This window comes from Manis pentadactyla, chromosome X (genome assembly GCF_030020395.1).
Source record: "Manis pentadactyla isolate mManPen7 chromosome X, mManPen7.hap1, whole genome shotgun sequence".
NCBI classification, from domain to species: Eukaryota; Metazoa; Chordata; class Mammalia; order Pholidota; family Manidae; genus Manis; species Manis pentadactyla.
In genome coordinates, this window is record NC_080038.1 from 35,731,466 (window position 1) to 35,752,122 (window position 20,657).

Genomic DNA, 20,657 nt, shown 5'->3' on the forward strand with positions numbered 1-20,657 from the left:
AGGGCAAGTGTGGGGCGGGGCTCTTACCAGAGGGAGCCTCTGTTCCCCATGTACTAGTTGTGTTCTTCTTTGTGCTTCACTAGAGAAGAGGTAGAGTGGGCACTTTTGGACTGAGAAGAGCCCTGATTATGGTCAGTACCATCACAGGACTGGCTGTCTGGCCTTGACACTGGTTACACTGAAATGAAGCCTGACAACTCTTGCAGTCTCTCTCTCCATCCAAGTGTCTCTGGGTTGGTTGGTCACCTTGCTGGGGGTCCTGACAAGAGCAGCTCATCTGCCACCTTGCTAGTAAGGTGCAGACTCATCTGGTCACTGACAAAGGACGACATCAGAGAAAAAATCAGCATCGTTTAATAAGAGTAGGTGGGAGGGGAGGGTGACATGGTGAAAGGAGTACACAAATGCCTTCTCTGTGTGGTCCTTCAAGAGAAGCTGCTAGCTAAGAACATACCCTGCACACCCTGCCAAGGCACAAAATGACGAGGCCACCTAACTGACAAGAAGCAAACCCGATGCTAGTTTGTCAAGGATCACAGGTTAATAGAACCACTTTACACCCTGATACTCCAATGAAAAACCTCCCACTGACCTCTGGCAGAGTTGTAAGAGCCCCAGCCCGAATCTCCTGGCTTGGAAGAACGTGAGCTCATGGAAGAGTGATGACATGGTTAATGTCTCTAAAGCAGCAAGGGAAGATGATTCTCCTGTGCCAAGGGATACAGCAAGAGGAAGGAGAGACCACAGATGGCCTCCAGGACACTGTTGGCCCTCGGGCCGTTACTGCATTTGTGCAGTAAGGGGGCTGTGCTGGGAGCCAGACAGGGTCTGAGCTGTGCTCTGGCAGAGCATTTTGTTGTCCTGCCAATGGATAGTCACTCCTGGACCTTCGGGGGTTCAGTGAGCATCTAGTGGATTATAAAATCTAAAAGATGATCAGCTTGTAAACCTGAACAAATCTATAATGAAATGAAGGACCCAAAGGCATTTAATTATTGAACACATAAAAGGAAGTATATTTAAAAAAATTGGTCAAACTGTACTGTTAGTTATCATTTTAAAGGAATTTACAGGGCTCTTATAGATTATTGTTTTGGGATAATTCAGTTTATAGCAAGTGCCTAAACTGGTTTCTTCATTGCACAGTATATTCTCTTAAAATGGGTGCTTTAAAACAATTACATACATATTAAAAATCCTCATTTCTTTGCTTAATTAAAACGTTAATACTCTCAGACAACACAGATCTGAAATGGTGAAACCAGCAATTCCCCCTCCCACCTTACAACAAATTAAATTGAGACAGAATTACAAACACATTTCACTACATGATTATTATTAATAAAAATCAGTTTCTTTTTTTTTATAAATTGCCCGAAATGCAAGGGATGTGCATAGGTTTACAACTTAGTCATAATAGCATTTTATTCTTATTCCCCTGGGTGTGCCCCGTGAACGGAATGTACTTTGCTGTAGATTACAGATTGCTTGTCCAACACAGACACACTGACAGCATAAACGCTCGCGACTGTCCACATGCATTAAGAGTCAAGACCCAACTTCAAATCTCTAAAAGGTTTACAGGGTGCTTCAAAGAGACAGTATCACATTATCTGGATATTACATGAAGGACTTAAAAAAAAGTACTACTCTAAAAAAAAAAAGAGAAAAAAGGCCTTTAAAAATTTATGACTGTTTTGTAATCACTAGACTGATTATTTCAAATAAATAAAGGAAAGAAAGCTATTCCAATCCATAAAATCAGACTCTAAAAAGAATGTATTGTTCCACCCCCAGTCAAGGTAACAGAATCATTGTTTATTATTATTAAAATAGATTATAGAAAGCAGCATCTATTTTGTGCAGTTTTTAGGGGCCTTGGAAATAAAAAGCTATGATTTCCAAAAATATAACATTCCAAAGGATTGAATAATACATACATTTAAAGATACATTTTATTAAAGTTTAGGAGAACTGATTAAAAAAGATACTGTCTCTTTAAATTAGTGTGTAATTGTTTTTTTCCTCCTATCTATTCAGACATGACAATAATTATAAATGTAGGTCACACTACAACTAGGTAGTCTCTAGGGACCATGACCTGCTGACACAAGGCCGATAACAAAGGCTTTTCCACGTATGAGGTGGCTCCCAGTTTAGTGTCAGACATCTCGGGAGAGGCCTAATAGACCCAGGAGACCGGGACCCACTGCGGAGCTGTGCACACGAGCTCAACGGCTTCCTCCAGATGTCTGATTGTCTCATCAATTTCATTGTTGATAATTGTGAGATCGAAGTAGTGTGCATATGTTCTCTGTAAGATATCAGACTCCTTCTGCAGACGCTGAAGAGATTCATCCTAAATGGTGAGGGGATGGAGGTAGAGATGGGCATGGGAGAAGGGAAAAGCAAAGAGAAGAGAGAAATCAGCTGGGTTCTTTGTCTTTTCACATTTCTGCTCCTCTCAGCGTCAGAAGCAGTCAGGGCCAAAGCTTGATGTGCTGCATCTGGGCATGAGGCCAAGTCTGCTTTTTGACAGAGGAGACGATTGTCCCCAGGAAGGCAGGGTTATGACTGCCACGGCTCACCATGCAGCAGGGGGCTACACGCCAAACCGAGCAGGCCAGAGGAAACAGACACTTCAGCACACACTCCACCCCACCCAGGCCTTGGTGCCTGCCCCGCTGTCCAAGGGTAGTCGGAGACTGCCTAGTGGGCCCTCCTGTCCCCCTTCCTCTACCGCAGATGGCCTGTCTCGCACTCGCCAGTCATGTGCCCGCCCAGATGCTGAGGTCCCAGCCCTGCAGCCCTGCCCCAGAACCCAGCATTTGCACCAAGAAGCCCCTGCCTCTGGACGACAAATTCAGTTGTATTTTCCCCTTTTCTACTTAGAGGCCCTACATGTTCCAGGAACTCAATTACATATCATGGCTCTCACTCAAGAGCAGCAGATGCCAGAGGCAAAGCTTTTTGGATGTTACAAATTATGGATGAAATATGGCCATTTCCCAGATATAGTGGCAACTGGCACCTGTGAGTTCCCTCAAACTGGTCTGCTTTGGAAATGGCCAAATGTCAGTGCTCATAAGTACTCACATCTCTTATGGAAAAAACTCCTAAGAAAAAGCAGCGACTGAACTCTAGGGAGCTCTCCTGTGGTGCAGGACTTTCCCTCAACTCCCATCACTTGGTACAGATTTTAAGAACTCTTGCCAGGGTGAGCCCATAGTAAGAAGGAATTCAGGGCCCCTAGTCTGTCACTCGAGTTTAGCTTTAGCCTCAGGATGGCAGCTCGTTAAGACAAAGATATCTTAAGGGTCCTCAGAAAGTCTACTTCTGCATCTTCATGGGACAGATCTTGTTATGTTGAACTTTCAATGGACAAGTTAAAATTTGAAACCAGGGAACTTTGTAAGTCAAATTAACCACCCCCTCTCCGCCCAACACTAGTAGGTGAGCCATTGGGCTGAGTCTTAACTATATGTAGATACGATTAAATACCTGCTTATTTGATTAGTATCTTCCTCCCCAACTATAGCATGAGCTTGTCTTATGTGCCCTGTCTTCGCTGGGCCCAGCACTTGCCTTGTACACAGTAAGTGCTTAATAAATGCTACTGAAAGAATGAGTACTTGGTTGATGAACTGGCCGTCACAGGATTTGATGAGTGTTAAACTACAATCAAGACACAGAGCAAGTCTACTAAGAAATGGGGGTCCACGATGACAGAGGCAGAGCTCCAGAAAGAATAAAAGATGCAGTGCCTTTAGGTCCGTGGGAGCCACGGCAGCCAGTGCTGCCTTAGGCCCTGTTCTCCCCTCTGAGGCCCATCTGTTATTTGTAAGAGACCATTCCTGATGAGCCTTGGCCTGTGGGTGCAACTCTCTGCAAAGGGGATCTGCTGTGAAATAATGACACATGCTTGATTTCATCATGGCACCACAGTGGGGATGGTCAGATACCAGGGAATCTGGGAGCTCCATCTTTTCCATCAGGACGCTCTGAGATGAACATCCTTCCTGTTTTGTCATTTTCCACCAGAATTTCAAAGCAGAATATGGCATGCTTTGGATGTTTGGTGCTAACTCCTACAGTGTAGATAAGACCTCAGTTAATCATCACTGTCTAAGGTCATATCAGCACACTTTCTGCTGGCACTTAAAAGCACAGTATTTTCACTGTGGCCTTACTATACAAGGAATGATGCAAGAGCCCCATTTTAGGAAACATGCATTTACCCAAAGACAGGAGTGCTTCCTACCAGGATGAGAAGGAACAATTCCTACCATGTCACTCTCCGGGCTAGGGGATTCTACTGGGGTGCACAGTCCTGGGCTTCAAAAATGATTAGCAGAGTTTATGATTTGCTCAGAAAGCTGGACTGATGAAAACAGTCAAGAAAACTTATGTCTGAAAGCATCAAATTTTTAATGTCATTCTTGTTACAGGAAAATAAAGCTCCCTCTTAAGGACCTGATAAGATGAAGCTGTATTTGTCGTCAGTTTCTTCCTCTACGACAGCTTGTCTGCGGGCTTGATTTACACGTGAGCAGGGTTTAACTCAGTGAAAACAAAATGCCTTTATTCTAACAGCAAAAGCAGGGGTTTATGGGAATAAAATGTCTACGTTCTAAATCTATGCAAGGAAACAAGGCTGTATTTCATCACCTCCTAGCTGGTACTTACAGGCAATTTTCTGCACCATTTTGGCAGCTATGGAAAATCAGTAAAAGGGCAGGAAAACAGGCAAAAAACAAAAACAAAAACAAAAAACAGAGCAAAGATGATAATTCAAGAAAAAATATGTGGTACCAAAGATAAGAGCTAACCACAGTGTGGCATTTCAAACATGTTGGTGTACTAAATAAGATGGAAAAGTAGAATTTACAAAGGAATACATGTTTTACAAATGAAATGACAAAAACTAATGACTGAAAATCTGAGCAACATATAAAGGTAAATAAAATATTTAATCTTCCTTAAAGGTACACAAAGCAAAAATTTCCGTGCCTTGACTTTACTGTCATAAACTTGGGTGAGTTTAGGCCAGTGTTCACTGAATACAAGAGCTTTTGGGTGGTTTCCAGACCCTGCAGAAGCAAGGGTCCTCCATATATTTTTGTGTAGAAGTCTCCTCCTAAGAATGACCCTACAATAGATAAGCACCGATCTATTATTGAGTGCTTACCAGACACACCATAACTGCCTTCTAATCCGCCCAGCCCCAGAGGGCCCGTCAGCCTGGTACTCCATGGGGCTTCCAACTCTCAAAGGCACCATTTCTGTGGCAGCAGCTGACCTGAGTTGGCCCAATAGAGGACAGAGCTCATTTCCAGGTTTGGAAGTCTCTAGGGGCCTGGAGAAACATTCTGCATGGGTTCCACTAAAGAGGCTGGGAGAGGAGCCTGGGCGGCCTGGCAGCCGGGCCAAGGTTATGGATTCTTCATTGCTCTCTTCAGGCAAAGCAATCCTTGACCCAGAGTTTGGCCTGGGGGCAGCTGCTTTTTTAGCACAATCTCTCTCTGGAGTTGAGTGGACTGGCAGCCCCAGAGGGTGGGAGCCACCTGCAAAGCCCCTGCCTTGGTGGGGTGAGGGCTTTTACCCTTGGACTTTAAAAGTAGACCTGCTGAATCGGGCCACATGCTGACCCTGCTGGGAACTAAGGCTTGAATGTGCCTAATGACTCTGATCTGGGAAGCCCCACACCTCTCTGTTGCCTAATTCCTAATATGGAAAGAGGACCTCAGACTCTGGAAGTCTTGTGGCCAGTGTCAAGAACAAAGCAGAGCTTCCTTTAGTTGGCTTAAGGTGCTGGGGCATTGGTCTTGAATGCACAACACAAATGCAACCTTTTGATGCGGCTGCTTGTTTGGGGAAGAACTGAGTGATTCTTACCTCATTTAAACCTGGAGTAATAGTTGGTGCAGCAATAAAAACAACAAAAGGAGCAAACTCTGCAGTTCTCAGGACCTTCAGTGCCTGTGTAAAAAAAAAAATAATTGAGACTTAAAAGAAGAAGTAACTAATGCAGCTTTCAAGTGAGTCTATAAAAAAATTACATAACTGAAAGAGCATTTGAATCAAACTTTTGGCAAGGTACTATGAAATTTCCCAGCTTTGTAAGTAACTTATACAAACCCCTTTTCTTCCAAAGGATGGTCAGTAGCCATCAGCAAAGAAAAGGTGACAAACTGGACATTTTTCTTATGAATTTAATGAATAAATCTGACTTCCTTTTGTTCAGAAAAGTTAACACTGATTATGTTGGTTAATGATCACTGAAACCTGGCCATTAATTGCAGCCTGAATTGTAATTCATAGGAAATGCATTTTGGGGTAGACTTGGGCCAGGAGGCTGGATTCACCACAGATCTAGAGCCCACTTCACCACATTTCAAATTGCCAATTGCTACAAGGGTAGCACATCCTGGCCCCTGTAACTGTGAGGCTCTGCTCACATTTATGTAGGTCTTCTGAGATGCCCTGATCAGAAAGGCTCCTGTGGGACTCAGGGGGAAGGGAGACCTTGTCCAGGGCTGGAGTTTAGAGCTGCTAAAGAAGCTGTGTGGCTGTGGATGATTCATAGGCATTCAAGAAAATGTTGCATTCAAGGGAGAGGGACCTCTGAGGTACTTCAGTTCCCTTCGCAGGCATCAAAACCTCTAATTGCTCAAGTTACTAGTTTGCATAGACATACTGCAAAGCTGACATGTGATGCTGTAGGCGTTGATTCTGGTAAGGGATTACTGCTGCAGCTCCTCCCTTATAAGGAAATGACACTCCTCGGGGTTACAAACTCCCCTCCCTGGAACAAAACCCAACATATAGGCACACAATTCACAAATGAATGACATGTAATTAATCTGTATGTGGCAGGGGTAAATACCTTGCTGCCCTTTATAGAAGAACTTAACATTTCTATTCTGCTTTCCAAATGGCCTCTCAACTGTTTGCCTTTTCCATTCCTCCTTCTTTGGCCTGGTTTACTGTAGTAGCAATTAGACTGGTCGCTCTGCCTCCAGTTTTGCTGTGTTCTGATCTATACTAAAACCTGCCTCTAGAATGATCTTTTGGATATGCAAATCCCACTGAGTTGCTCCTCTGCTGCAAACCCTTCCTTCTTGGCCTTGGGATAAAATGTATTGTCCTTAACATAAATGTCAGATCCCTCCCTCATGGGCTGGCCCATGCTTACCTTGTCAGCCTCTTTCTGCCTCCTCCCTGCTATGCACTGGCCTTGCTGAGTTCCTTTCAGATCCACAAAGGGCATGACTCTTTCTGGCTTCCTGGCCTTTTTTTTTCTATCCCTCTGCCTGGACCCTCCATCCCCTTGTCCCTGCCCTACTCCCCCTTTGGCTTGCAGAGAGATCCTTCAGTACCTGGCACTAATGTTATGCTCTCTGGCAAGTCCTTTGGAGCTCTGAGCTAAGGCCAGGCCCCCTCCCCTCCGTGCTCCTGGTGCCCTGACCTTATGGCCCTGTGGTGCCCATCACACTGCCACGCCAGGGCCCGGATACTAGAGGGTAAGCTGCTCCAGGCAGGGGCTGTGTCTTGTTCAGCTGTCTCCCTCGTGCCCAGTATGGCACCTGTCATAAACTGCCTGGATGGTAAAATGACAATGCAAAAGCAGTATGTATAACTTGCACAAAATCTATCTTGCCTTTTGAGGCAGGTTTGACTAAAGGGCACTTGCTTTCATGGCTGAAGGGAATCTTGCGGCCTCTGTGAATACACCAGCTTGGAGGAGGCACACTGGATAATAAAGAGTCTGACTTCTTGTTTAGTGCAAGGTTCCCTTTCACTAGGATTGTTTCTGAATTTTAGTGACCTGGGATCTCCTTGTGGGTTAAGAGAGCCTGGCACATTTTTTATATCCATCAAAGTGCTTTAATTGTGAGTCAGATTCTCCTTATGAGAAAGCTCTTCAAACTTGCTTATGTTCATTTCTGAAAGAGGTAATTGGCAATTTCTTTGCCAATTCTTTTGTGATTAAGACTTCAGCAAGGAACAAACATCATGAAAAAGTCCATATAAAGCTCAAAAGAGCTTAACAGGGATCTTTGCTAAGAAATGTCCTTTTTTTCAATATTATCTTGGGCCTTTTTTTGGTCCTGCCTGTGTTCATAAATCAGGCAACTACAGGGTCAGTTGAGACATAAGGTTTCCTCATTATCCCACACCCACCCACAGGCAGCTTCTGGGCAACTGAGATGGGAAAAATATCCAAATGCACAGGTCCTGACCTGCTTCCATCTTGAAGCTACTCTGAGTGTGAGATGGAAGTTCACACAGCCTAGATGCTGAATGGAGTCCATGGAGGAAGTTGAGAGTGACACCCCAGGTGTGAAATGGTCTTTTCTTTGCTCAGTGACCCCAGCCTGATAACCACCCAATTCTTTGAATATTTTAAGTTCTAGCCTGCTATCACATTACAACACCAGAAAACACACTTCTTGGAAAACATGAGCTCCCTGTAGATTACCCTTCTCTACACTGCATGCAGGCCCCCTTAATCAGTCTTTTTCCACAAAGACATGAAGGTCATTCTACACTCAGTGCACAGAACAGTAATGAAGGCCATGCTCATCATGCTGTCGAATGCCTCTTGTATCTAAGAATCAGATTATATTCCTTTAGCAATTAATTGCAAGGAAAGAGCTTGCCTACTTCTATGAGATGAGAATATTGTGATCCATGCCACTCTCCTTTTGTCCTGGTTGCCAGGAAGTTCAGAGGTCAATTTCATGTTGATAACAGTAACTACAGTAGCCTCTGTTGTTAGCATATTTGCTTCCTCCTTTTCTTGGCTTTGATGTTTGGTTTCTCTCCCATATTATTGTATATTCAAGAATTATAAGATGCCTTGAATCCTGATGGAGATGTTTCTGCCTGGGAACCCTCGTATTTCCAGTAGGGTTACCACACACTCCCTCAGTTATTCTTGAAGGTCTCTGCCTCTCTACTTTGCACTACGTATGGGTCTCAAGTGGGTGCCGTTTTTGTGCAGTTTCTGCTTGCCTGACCTTCAGGTTCACTTCAGAGACAGGAAATGGAATTGCTTCACAAGGATTTCTCTCCGCCCCCCAGGCTGTTAACAGGTGACGGTAAGATATCTCTAAGTCCTCTTTCTTTCTGACTTAGATGAGACACAAATTTATTAATATTTGCAGGCAAATACCCCTTTCTGAATCCCAGAGAGGAGAAGATCACTGGAAATATGTTGTATTCAAACAGCTAAAGCAACATTAATTTAACATTTAAAGTTAATTCTTCAGTTCTCTTTTGTGTAGATAAATTTATTTTATGGCTTAAGTATGGCCACTAATTAATCTCAGGTTCCCATCCTCAAGGAATAAAAACTCATTTGGCTAAGTATCTAAGATGTAGCTATCTTTAGGACTTAGCTGGCTTGCAAACTTAAAAAGTACATAAGGGCAGGCATCTGAGTCATTTTGTACACCAATCTAAGAGTTTAAGGAAGAGTAGTGACTCCAAAAGCAATCTTAAGAGAGCCAGTTGATTTCATGAAACAAGTCCTCGTTCAGACCCTGGGCCTTGTTTCAAAGTACAGATTTCTAGCAAGACTGCATCTGCCCCGTGATGAACACCTTTCCCTCTGTGAGCAAAAGCAAAACCACAAACATTCTGCTACTGTTAACTTTTTAATGCAGCCAGCAGATAAATCAGAATAAAATCTAAAAGTCTAAAACTGTTATGGTAAGTTTTGATTATACACTAGAGCTATTATAGTTTCAGCTTTAGGGACATAGATAGTTTTTTGAGCCATGGCCTTATTTGCATGGGAAATAAGTTCTGTAGTATTTCTCAGGTTTGAATGCCTTATAGATTTGTCTAAATGTTAAAAAAAGTAAAGATTTATATTGTACTACTACATACAGAGTGGGTCAGCTTAAGGCCTCCCCAAGGTTGATTGTTCTAGGATGGTGCAGTGAAAGGAGGTTGGGATTTACTGTAAGAAGAAAACCAAACCCAAACCAACACTGTTTAGGTCTCCACCTCACCTTCAGTGGGCTGTGAAACCTTGGTCAAGTCATACTTGGCTTGGTCATCTCCAAAAATCCATACTGCTATCTCCATCTCAGGGTTACAAGGGTTAGGTAAGGAGGCTAATGCTTGGCCAAACAGAGAGCACTGGAGGAACACAGTCTATTCTTACTATTTTAAAAGAAGCCAACTTAAGAGTTTTCTTATTGGATGTCTTTACCATGGTCCCCTAGGTTTAAAGTTGGACCACAGTGTCTTATCGTATAGTATTATCAGACATGTGTTCAGTTTGGCCTGAACTGTCTACAGTAAGTTTAGATGGCACAAAGTCTTAGACCGGAACCAAATGAGCTGGACCGCAGTGTCAGGTGGTCTGGCGCTGGGCCTCACGGAGGGGACGTAGTGTCAGTTGGGGTTGGAGTGAGAGGGTTTTCACAAATGCCACATGGCATTTCTCCCATTATGGACAGTTTCTGATGTACATTGAGGAAGGAATTTCACCCTCACCAGCTTGCCTTCTTATTTGTATTCTTAGCTCCTGGCACAATGCTTGGAATATGGTAAGTGCTTAATCAATAATGGTTGGTGGAATCAAACTGTCTGTGAGATCCAGTAGAGAGGGTAATCTAATAGCCCAGGGTGGGGAAAAGGGTGTGGAGGAAAAATAAATGGGAGGAGAGAATGTCCCTGGAGCAATGAGGCTTGGCCTGACAGTAAGTGGGTTGTGGCGGGCATCCTGGAGGCAGGATGCAGGCCTTGCCCAGCCTGGGGGAAAGTGGGCCAAAGGCAGAGAAGCCGGAGGGCAAAGCCCACTTGGGGCAGACCCTGTGGGCAGCTGTGGCGACAGTTGGAGTGACAGCGGGACTGGGCACATGAGAGCCTGGGACCAGGGTGGTCAACCAGACCCCGGACAGGAGCAGGACCTGGGCGATCCCTGTCCCTAGGGCCACAGGCCAGAGAGGCTTAGGTAGAGAACAGCAGGTCCAGGGCCTGCCCTCAGGGGTATGTGGCCCTGAAGGATCACAGTTTGCGAGGCGGGGACGCAGGAAGCAGGAGAGAAGGATGCAGTGAGCTCATCCAGCAGTGAGGGGGGAGTGCCCAGTGCCACGCATACAAGGGACTGCCCTGGACGTGCTGACAAGTGTCTCCCGCCCAGCAGTGCAGAGCAATGCATGACTGGGCAAGGGCGCGGGGAGAGCTGGGCGCTGGGCTGGAGCGGGGGTGGCAGTGGAAGCAGCGGCGGCGGTGACGGCAGCGGCAACAGGTAAGGCAGGAAAGCCCTCGAAAGTGGACTTAGGTAATGCAGAGGGGTCTGAGGAGCCCTGCAGCCAGCAAACTGCTAGACATATTACTACCAGCAGAAAACGACGTTCAGGTGAAGACCAGTGTGGAACCCAAGGAGAGGATGTCGAAGACCAGGACCAGGATTGAGACTTTGCCTCTAGCCACCCCTGGCCAGAAGATTTTTCCAATCCCTAGTAAGGAGGGATTAGTAGTTAAACAAAAATCAATCTGCATTACACATCATATATTTAGTTCTATACAGGTCCAAGTTGATTGTTAAGGGAATGCTATAGTGTTTACCCGACTGCTGCTTTCCTCCCCAGCCCCTTAACCCGATGCCACGTTCAAGAACCCCACGATGTGCTATGACACAGAGATGGGTGAACCCACTGGCTCTGAGTAGCTGAGCTGGCAGACCCCAGGTCATACGGACCCTGGCCATGCAGGTTCCATCCTCCTCCTGGGGACGGCAAGGGGACCGAATCTCATAAAGGCGCCCTTGAACAGGGGTCTTCTGGAAGGGCCAGGTAAGCCTCCTGATGAAACAGGGCCTGTGTGAGAGGAGCTGCTCTACCATTTCAGCAGGTGCCCTACTGACCCTATTTATAAGTGATAAGAGACTTCTGGGATAGCTTGGCTTTAGAAATGGAAGGCCTGGGAGTCACATGGTCACCCACAAGCCTCTTCTGCAACCTGCCCCGATGCCTACTTCCAAATCCTTCCTACTGGGCTTTAAGTCCCACTTTTGCTTGTTTGTCCTCAGAGATGAAAAAAGAGCTGGTCAGCATTCTGGATGTAAGGCCTGGGGCTTTCTCTTTTTTCAGTTTAGTAATTCCCATGGCTTCTAGCGTAGGACTTACCTACAAATCATCTAATCATCTCTGCATCTGGCTCTCTGAGTTTTCTCCATATTCTCTGTATCACTCCCACTTTTTGCTCAGGGTCAGGCATCGTCCCCAGTGGAGAGATGGCAGAGGCTGAGCACCTGGGGTCCCCAGCCCGCTCCAGCTGACATTCCCCCGGGCCCAGTCATGCTTGCTTTCATAAAGCTAGTGCTGTGTTTCAGACCCAGGCCCCAGGATCAGAGTTTCTGGCAGGTGAATAACATGATGGCAGAGGCTCTGATCATCTAGTGTTAGGTGTACCAAGAGAGGAAAGGTGGCTGCTGTGATCACAAGGCGCCAGAGTCTCATCCTGAGGTCAGATTATTGTAGGATTTCTGGCAGGCACAGATTCAATCACGTACTATACTGAGCTTCAGAGTATAAGGACTGTCCTGAGAGAACAGTCTGTGCTTCTGTAATACACAGTGTGTGCACACTGAGTCCAGAGATCAGTCAGTTTGCATTCATTAATGATGCCTTTATCAGTGATACTTCGCTGGAGTTTACTAAATTATTATGTGACTCACGGCATTCAGATGGCATGTTTTATTTCAGAAACTGAGCTGAGCATGCAGGCAGGATGACAGGGGCTGGGTGTGGCCAGGCATTACCTGAGGCTCCACGTCCAGTATGGCAATCAGCCCCTGCTCATGGATCTTGCGGATGGTCTCCAGTTTTGTCCCGTACATCGCATCCTCGTGGCTGCCATACTCCAAGTACTCATTGTTAGAGATGTCTTGCATCATTTGGTCATGAGATACAAAGTAATAATTCTTTCCATTTTCTTCATCTTTCTTTGGAGGTCTGGTTGTATCTGCAAAGTCACATGTTAAGAGAGCGTTAAAAAGCCGAGCTGAGGAGCCAACACCCCCAGTGGACTTTCCTCAACTCGATCTCTTCTTAAAAGCTATGGTTTCTTTAGTATATGTCTCATGCCTTGTTCCCACTCCCAGTTGCTTTGTTGAACTAAGTTCTAGAAATCATATTTATCTGTGTGACATCAGACTATAGTAGTCGGTTAGGTGTTTGGTTTGGTGAATCTTTCAGTGCTTAGATGAGATCTATCACATCCCTTTCTGGGTCACCCCAGGAGAAGGACACCAAATGACCCAAGATGAGCACCATTCACTGTACACCTTAATACAGTTAGGGCTGAAGCAGAAGGAAAACAGAATTAAAAAAAGCCCCAAGTAACTGCGTAGGGTTATTTAAGTTTAAATAAACGAAAATTCAATAAAATTAAGGTTTCAGTTCTTCAGTCTCACTAGCCACATTTCAAGGGTTCAATGGCCACCCTGTGCTAATGGCTACTGTACTGGATGGTGCAGTTATTGCATGCTGTCATTAGCAGAGAAAACTAGATGTGCTGGTCTATAGCATCTTGCAAAAGGAGGATGTTCAAAAATAGCAAAAGGCATGCCATACTAAAAACACAATGACTTCAGCCAGATGTGGCCATAATAGGGAAGATCTAAACATCAGATGGCAAACTATGGCCTGTGGGCCAAATACAGCCTGTCTGTCTTTGTAAATAAATATTTATTGGGACACAGCCATGCCCATTCGTTTACATATTGTCTATGGCTGCTTTCATGCTACAGTGGCAGAGTTAAGTCATTGACAGTGACAGAGACCATGTGGCCTTCAAAGCCTCAAGGACTAGATTTACTAAAGTACTAGATTTAGTCCTTTACAGAAAAGGTTTGCTGACCCCTGCCCTAAGTGAGTGTGTACTGAATACCTGCTAGTAAGTCCTAGTTCTGTGGGATACTGACATGACGAGTACTCTGCAAACACTTTACAAAATGCTTTTCCGGACAAGCCAGGAACACTGGTCTTACTTTTCTTTCCCCCATCTCTTTCTCCTTCTCCCTCCCTCCCCTTTCTCTTCTTTGTCTCCTCTTTATTTCCTCCCTTCCTCTCTTTCTCTCTTTCCTTCTTCCCTTTCTTCCAGTTTCTTTCCTTCCTTTCAATTCCTCTTTCCCTTCGTGATTCCTTCCTTCCTTCCTTGAGCAAGGACAAATTTATGCTCCTCTGCTGTGAGCATGGGCCCAAGCCCACAGGAAACTCATCCTGCTCCTGCCCCGCATAGACCATTAGAATTGCCAAGGGCTCATGGACCTCAAAATGTGGATGTTTTCCAGAAAAACCCTTTCTCCAGGCACATGAAAAGCTGAAGAAATGGCATACTGTGTTGATGCTGTACTATCTTGAGGGGGTAAACATATACATATATCCGGGGTCAAATGTTTCAGAGTAGACATGACTGAGGTCAGCAAGGGTGGACTTTAAAACCAAACTAGTTAATTGACCATTTAATGACACGGAAGTTCAATTGTTATGTGAGCAAGAAGAAACTAGATGTTAGCTAAGCTTGCTGTGCTCATGATCTACTCATGAGGAGAACTAAAAGAAAATTTCAAAGTGCTTTAGTAGAAAACCCCAGTGGTACTGATTCAAAGAGTACTTGATGAATTTCTCTTTTTGTGTGTAGATCAGACAGACTTCTGGAATGGGGGTAGTCTTATGAAGCCTCATGGCTCTCTGGGCTGTGGAGATAACACTTAACTGGTGTTGACAAGGCTTCAGGAAGGCATCCAAAGGCCCTACAGGGTGGAGCCAGTCTTCACATTGTCTCCTGTTGCTCTTAACTCTTATTCCTTTAGTTCTTCCCACCCCAAACAAAGCTCTTACTGCTAGAAAGCTTTCGGGATTCAAATTTCAAACTTTGGCATCATCATCATAATAAAATTATAGTTGTAAGATTGCTACTATTTACCCAGGATCTGCCTAGTGTTTCCATGATCTCAAATGCTCTTTCTATCTGTAGGATTACTTCATTTTATAGTTGAGGGAACAAAGAGGGACAGAGGTTAAGGATTGGATATAGAAAATAAGGGGAATATTACAGACTTAAAATCCTTTATAACAAGTGACTGATTGCACAACGACTGGGTTTTAAAAGTGATAAAAGCCAACAACTTAGGTACTGATTAAGGAAAATATTATTATATCAAAGAAAACTGCACTATTCACTAAAACTGATTTTTCTGAAGAATAATTCATCTGGGTAATGTTTATAACATACTCTTGGAAAAATTAGGTTGCAAACAGAAAGGATGAGCCCAATTTTGTTAAAAAACGAGGGGTGGGGAGATAGGTGGAATGGGTGAAAGGGATAAAGAGGTACAAACTTCCAGTTATAAAATAAGTAAGTCATGGAGATGAAAAGTAAAGCATCTGGAATATAGTCAATAATATTGTGATAACTTTATATGATGATAGATGGTAACTACACTTCTTGTGGTGAGCATTTTGGGATGTATACAACTGTTGAATCACTGTGTTGACATCCAAAACTAATATAATATTGTATGTCAACTATATTTCAATTAAAAATAAAAATTAAACAACAACAGTAACAAATACATATGCTACATATGTCTGCACTAAGAGAAGCCTGGAAGGCTACACAACAAGATATTTATGGCACTATTATTGGGGAGTGAGGTTGGGATTTTTGTTTACTCATTTTCTTCTTTTTTCTTTTTTGCATTTTCCAAACTTCCTTTAATAAATAGTTATTACTGATAATAATCAGAATATCAGAATAAATAAAAAAGTATTAGGCAAAATACACTTAAAAGAGAGAGAGAGAGACACTGCTTACGTGGAATAGGGTATGCAAACCGGTCTGGGTGCTTCGTGATGAGGGTGTTTTTTATGTGTCTTCTCCCAACACCATGCGCACCTATGACATTTTTAAAAAAAGGAAGTTAAAATGGACAATTGCTAGTAATACTCACAAAATGTGTTGAAGATGAGCATAAGGAAGCCACTTAAACAATGAAACTTACCTAATAAGACTAGTGTTTTCCTTTTGAATGCTGGCAGTTTTACTACTTCTTCATATGTAACAAGATCTAATTGATCAAACACTAAAACGCAAAGATTTAGAAGAAAGGTAAATTTATGGAAGAAATATTTCATGAATATAAATCATAATTTTACTGGAAAAACTAAAGTTATAGTAAAACCATATCTTAAAAAATATGAATCCAATTTACGATATATAGCTTACATGTAATTTAAGGCATACAACCTTTCGGGAGAAAATTTCATTTTTAATCCCATGAAAATGCACTTTAGAACCAGGGGCATTCAAAGATATGTTGAGCACATGCACAAAAGTCCAATTCTCAATGATACTGCATATCTTTTCATGCAGTATCCAGCAAATCACATGAATTCATTCAAAACCACATGCTATTCATAGTTTTGCAATTCTAAGAAATCAGCAATACTAAAAAAAAAAGTCTGCAGACAGTGACCAACATGAATATAGCATGAATGCAACTGAAGTTAACCAAGAAAGTGGCCAGCTGGATTATTTCTAGGGATGGATGAGAGATGCATGGACAGCTGGTCTTTAACTTCATGGTTCTTTCAACAGAGTTGCTGAAGGTACATGCTAAATTCTTTCAAAGTCAAGTTCTCTAACTGTCATTTCACAAACCTTTGAAATGAGCACCTGACAGGTTTTATTGTAACCTGGCTATCCATTCCATGGAAAGTCTTGGGTATGTAGGTAGGGGAACATGCTTCCCAGGGCCCCAAACTTTGTCCGCCAGTGTGCAGTAAATCCAGATGGACGGAGTGAAGGAAGTGTGAAGCAGAGTCTGAGCTTAGAATCCTTTGCAAAAGGGGAGTTCTCTAATCATTACAGACTGAGAAGAAATACTGAAAAAAATATTTTTGGACACTTGCCTCTTAACAAACTATTACAAACACTTTCCCAAGAGGATGACCATTCCTGTTGAAGTTCAAGGTAGTCTAATTCTCATGCACATTTAAGCATTCTCACAAGAAGGCTAAAATCATGTGTTTATTTTTTGGCACAGTAATACCTACATGTTGTCAGGCACACACTGAAGTTCCTTTTTAAAGAATATGGAATAAGGTCTGCATTTTAGGGGGGTTGAAATAAATTAATAAAATTGATTTCATGGAGTAATAAAGGAATCTGGGCTGTTCAGTCAATCATTAAGAGAAGCTTCTACTCTCTGAAACAATATGGCCAAATGCCATTGAATATGAGCTCATTCCTTAACATTTGTGATCTTTCCAGTAGCAAAGAACCTTAAAATGTAAAATGGGATACTCTGGAATGCAATAGATCAGAAACAAACAAACAAACAGAAGTAGCATTCCCAAAATATTAAAAAAAAAAAAAAGAAATACAGTGTGTTAAAATAAGGGTTAGTGCATGTTAATGGGTATTTGTGCATTTTTCTTTTTTGATAACTCAATTCTGTAAAGGATGACTAGAAGTTTTTAAAGCATATTCTCTAGCAACAGCTAAGAACCAATAAATGTGGTCTCTGTTTGAATGGCAGTCCCACAAAATCAAAATGAACAGAGGTTCTCTGCAATGGGTGAGCTAGCTAGTCATGCTGCCGTGGTAATGGAGAGATGAGAGCTGCAAAAATAAAAGATTTGTATACCTATTGCCTTCTGAGTGATCTTTCCAGAAAAAGTATGCTTATAAAGGAGGTGCATCAACAAGCTGATGTATTTTGATATATAAAAATAATCAAGCATCTCACAAGAGCAAGATGGTAATGACATAAGCTTCCTGAATGGCATTCAAATCCTTTTCCATCTACAGAACCCTAACTCCAATCCTACTGAATTAAGACTTGTCATTTATTTTAAACACATAAGACAAAGTTAGATACCAACAACCAACATTACAAAAACAAACGAACAGATATGTTATACATCAATATCTTAACCAGAAAGGAGTAGCATGAAGAGGTTACTCTGGTCTAGATGAAATCATAGGATTGAGAAACAATAAAAAAGGATTTAAAAAAAAATAAGACATACAAGGAATATAAGGAGAACACTTAAAGACTGAACTTTCAAAGGTTTTAATCTGTTTGCTGATTAAAAATAAAAGACTTAATGAAAGGAAACCGTCAAAAACAGAGGCATAGTCACTCAACAGGTTACTTACATGCACAGAGGCCATTGGGAGTAAGACAGCATGAAAAATGGACAGGGGTCATTGAAATATGGCTTTTAATATATTAGTAAAATAAAAGTATAATATGCACAAAAGAAACTTTACCATGCAATATCTAAACATGAGGCAAATAAATCACATCAAGAAACAAACTCATTTTAATTAAAATTCAACAATATCCTTATATAAAATCCAGTGGGTTTTATATACTAGCATAGAAATATCATCTGGGAACAGTTACAAGAAACCTTTTTCAGGGAGTGTAGGTGTGGAAGCCTTTTGCTTTTTATTTTGTACCTTCCTGTACTTTTTGTAATTTCTACTCACGTGTACCTATTACTTTTATTGTTTTTCAAAAAATGTCAACAGGGCAGTGAGATCATGGGTCACTTTTTGTTGTCTTTAGAGTTCTCTGTATTAAAGGGAAAAAAGTAATAGCTTTTTAAAGTCACCAGTACTAATTTGTGGTATTAAGCATGATTTAAACACATCTATGAACGGTATTGTAGAAATCCTCTATGTTCATTTGTATGTATGTAAATAGGGTACATCAGGATATTTAAATACCACTGCTCAGGGCTCTAATATTAAAAAAAATGAATTGGTTAGGACTTTTTTTTTAAAGTTTACATTAGTAACTTGATCTTAAGCTGACTGGATGTCCTAGGGCTGAAGAATCTCAGTGCATCAAGAGTATATAGTTCTTCTAGCAGCATGACAACGATTTTGCACCAAATTTGTGTGGCTAAAAATCGCTTACATGTTGCAAAAAATGTATTTGCTATAAACACTACACATAGCATAATCAAATCTATTCCCAAGGCTTCAGAAATACTTTATGGCATAGTTTACTGATATTATCCTGATTTCCTGTAAGCTACTCAATATTCATAACACTTTGAAGTATTTAGGTAACTATTTTAGAGTTGAATCTTTTCCATAAATAAACCTTTAACATTAATTCCTTGTCTCAGTTTGAAAAGCTACATGTATCTTCAAATACTGTAAAACCCTTCAATTACGAAAGACATTGCATGCTGGCAACATCGGGCTGATGGCGCACTCAAATGCCTGCAGTGACCAGGCAGCTCAGGGGTTTGAATACGTGGACGAGGTGCAAGAATGCAGTGCTGGGGATGATGGGTCCTGGGGAACAAGAGTCCATCAAAGGGACATCAACAACCCAGAGTTGCTAAGGGATAAAGTAGATCTCGTGTCACCACAGCTTCCGTTGTTTTGAGGGAAGGTAGAAACCCAGATTTTTATGTTAAGTATCTGACTTTCAAATATGTGATAGCTAATTAAAATTATTTTAAACATTGTGTATGTATTTAAAACTTGTTTATGGGCCATATTCAGGTAATAGAGTGCTACTTTACAATGTGAGATGTAGGCAACACAGTTTGAATAGAATTCTGCCTTAACTAGACATGCAACACGTGGAATTTCCTGGTGACAGAAATGGAAACAATTCTAGTACTGTTGTTGCCATCAGTTTCAGAGATTGACAAAATTCCCATCCTTCATTTTTACTACATATACAAACAACTTCAGAATTGGATAATAAGGTTTGGATCTTGCCATCAGTATATGCTGAATTCTCAAAGACTTAAAGCAGGAAACAAAACATGGCCCTTACTTTAATTTACTGAGGACTATGGGAAGATCCCCCACTTTATTTTACAATTAACTTCTGAAAAAGCCAGAAAAATCCTTCAGAAATATAGTCTGATTTGTGGCCCATGAAACCATTTGGCTAGTTCTTGGTATTAAAGAACATGCTATTTCAAAGTTCTCAAAGCATCTGCCTTACCAACAGAGGTCAACAGTATTGTTTTTCTTTTAGAGCAATTCTTTATATAGGCAATGCCACATATTAGGATGAACTTTTATCATGGCTAAAAGTAGAACATGGATAAAAACACTTGACTTCCCTTCCTTACAAGTTTATCTCCTGTAATCTCTAAGCAAATGGTTCCTCTGGACTTTATAATGACCAAAATGGAGGAGCTGGTTGGTGCAGGGAAAGAAACCTGAAGAGATAGTTACAGAAAGGCCTTGTCAAGCGTCATACTTCCGCAAGTCCAGGAAAAGAGCTGGGCCTCTTCTGATCAGGGGAAAGAATAGGCTAGCCCATGAGTGATGCTTTTGTGGGGGAGGGAACTCTAGCAATGACATTCTGATTAGACAGTCATGAAGAAGCCTCAACACAAGTTACACAAAGAAGCTTGTGAGGCCCTGCAAGGACCTTCTAAGAATTAGCTCAGGCTGTCAAAGGGCAGGGAAGGAGGGCCTCGTATGCAACTAGTACTGCCGCATAGGAGGAGCCGGAGGCTGATGAGGAAGGCTCTGAGGCGCAGCTCCCCACTGCTTTGAAGATGCTGAAGATGACAAAAAAGTGGTGGTGGTGGGTCCCCCCCGGACCCCTGCTCCCCTTTAGTTCCAAGTTTATAAGA

The 20,657-nt window shown here is 42.3% G+C and overlaps 1 protein-coding gene across 14 annotated transcripts in view; it reads right to left on the bottom strand.

Moving 5' to 3' along the window:
- Positions 1–331: 331 nt before the first annotated feature.
- The window catches only part of CASK (calcium/calmodulin dependent serine protein kinase), a 405,697-nt gene continuing 385,371 nt past the window's right edge, over positions 332–20,657 (bottom strand). For 9 of the 14 annotated variants that reach the window (XM_036895363.2, XM_036895360.2, XM_036895356.2 and 6 more), the window contains 5 exons: positions 16,031–16,111; positions 15,844–15,924; positions 12,785–12,987; positions 5,896–5,979; positions 332–2,359 (listed from right to left, as the gene is read on the bottom strand). In XM_036895363.2, coding sequence (XP_036751258.1) covers positions 2,183–2,359; positions 5,896–5,979; positions 12,785–12,987; positions 15,844–15,924; positions 16,031–16,111 — 626 coding nt within the window. In that variant the 3' untranslated portion in view covers positions 332–2,182. The remainder of the gene's footprint in view (positions 2,360–5,895; positions 5,980–12,784; positions 12,988–15,843; positions 15,925–16,030; positions 16,112–20,657) is intronic. The other 5 variants (XM_036895365.2, XM_036895361.2, XM_036895359.2 and 2 more) reach the window with 1 other exon arrangement.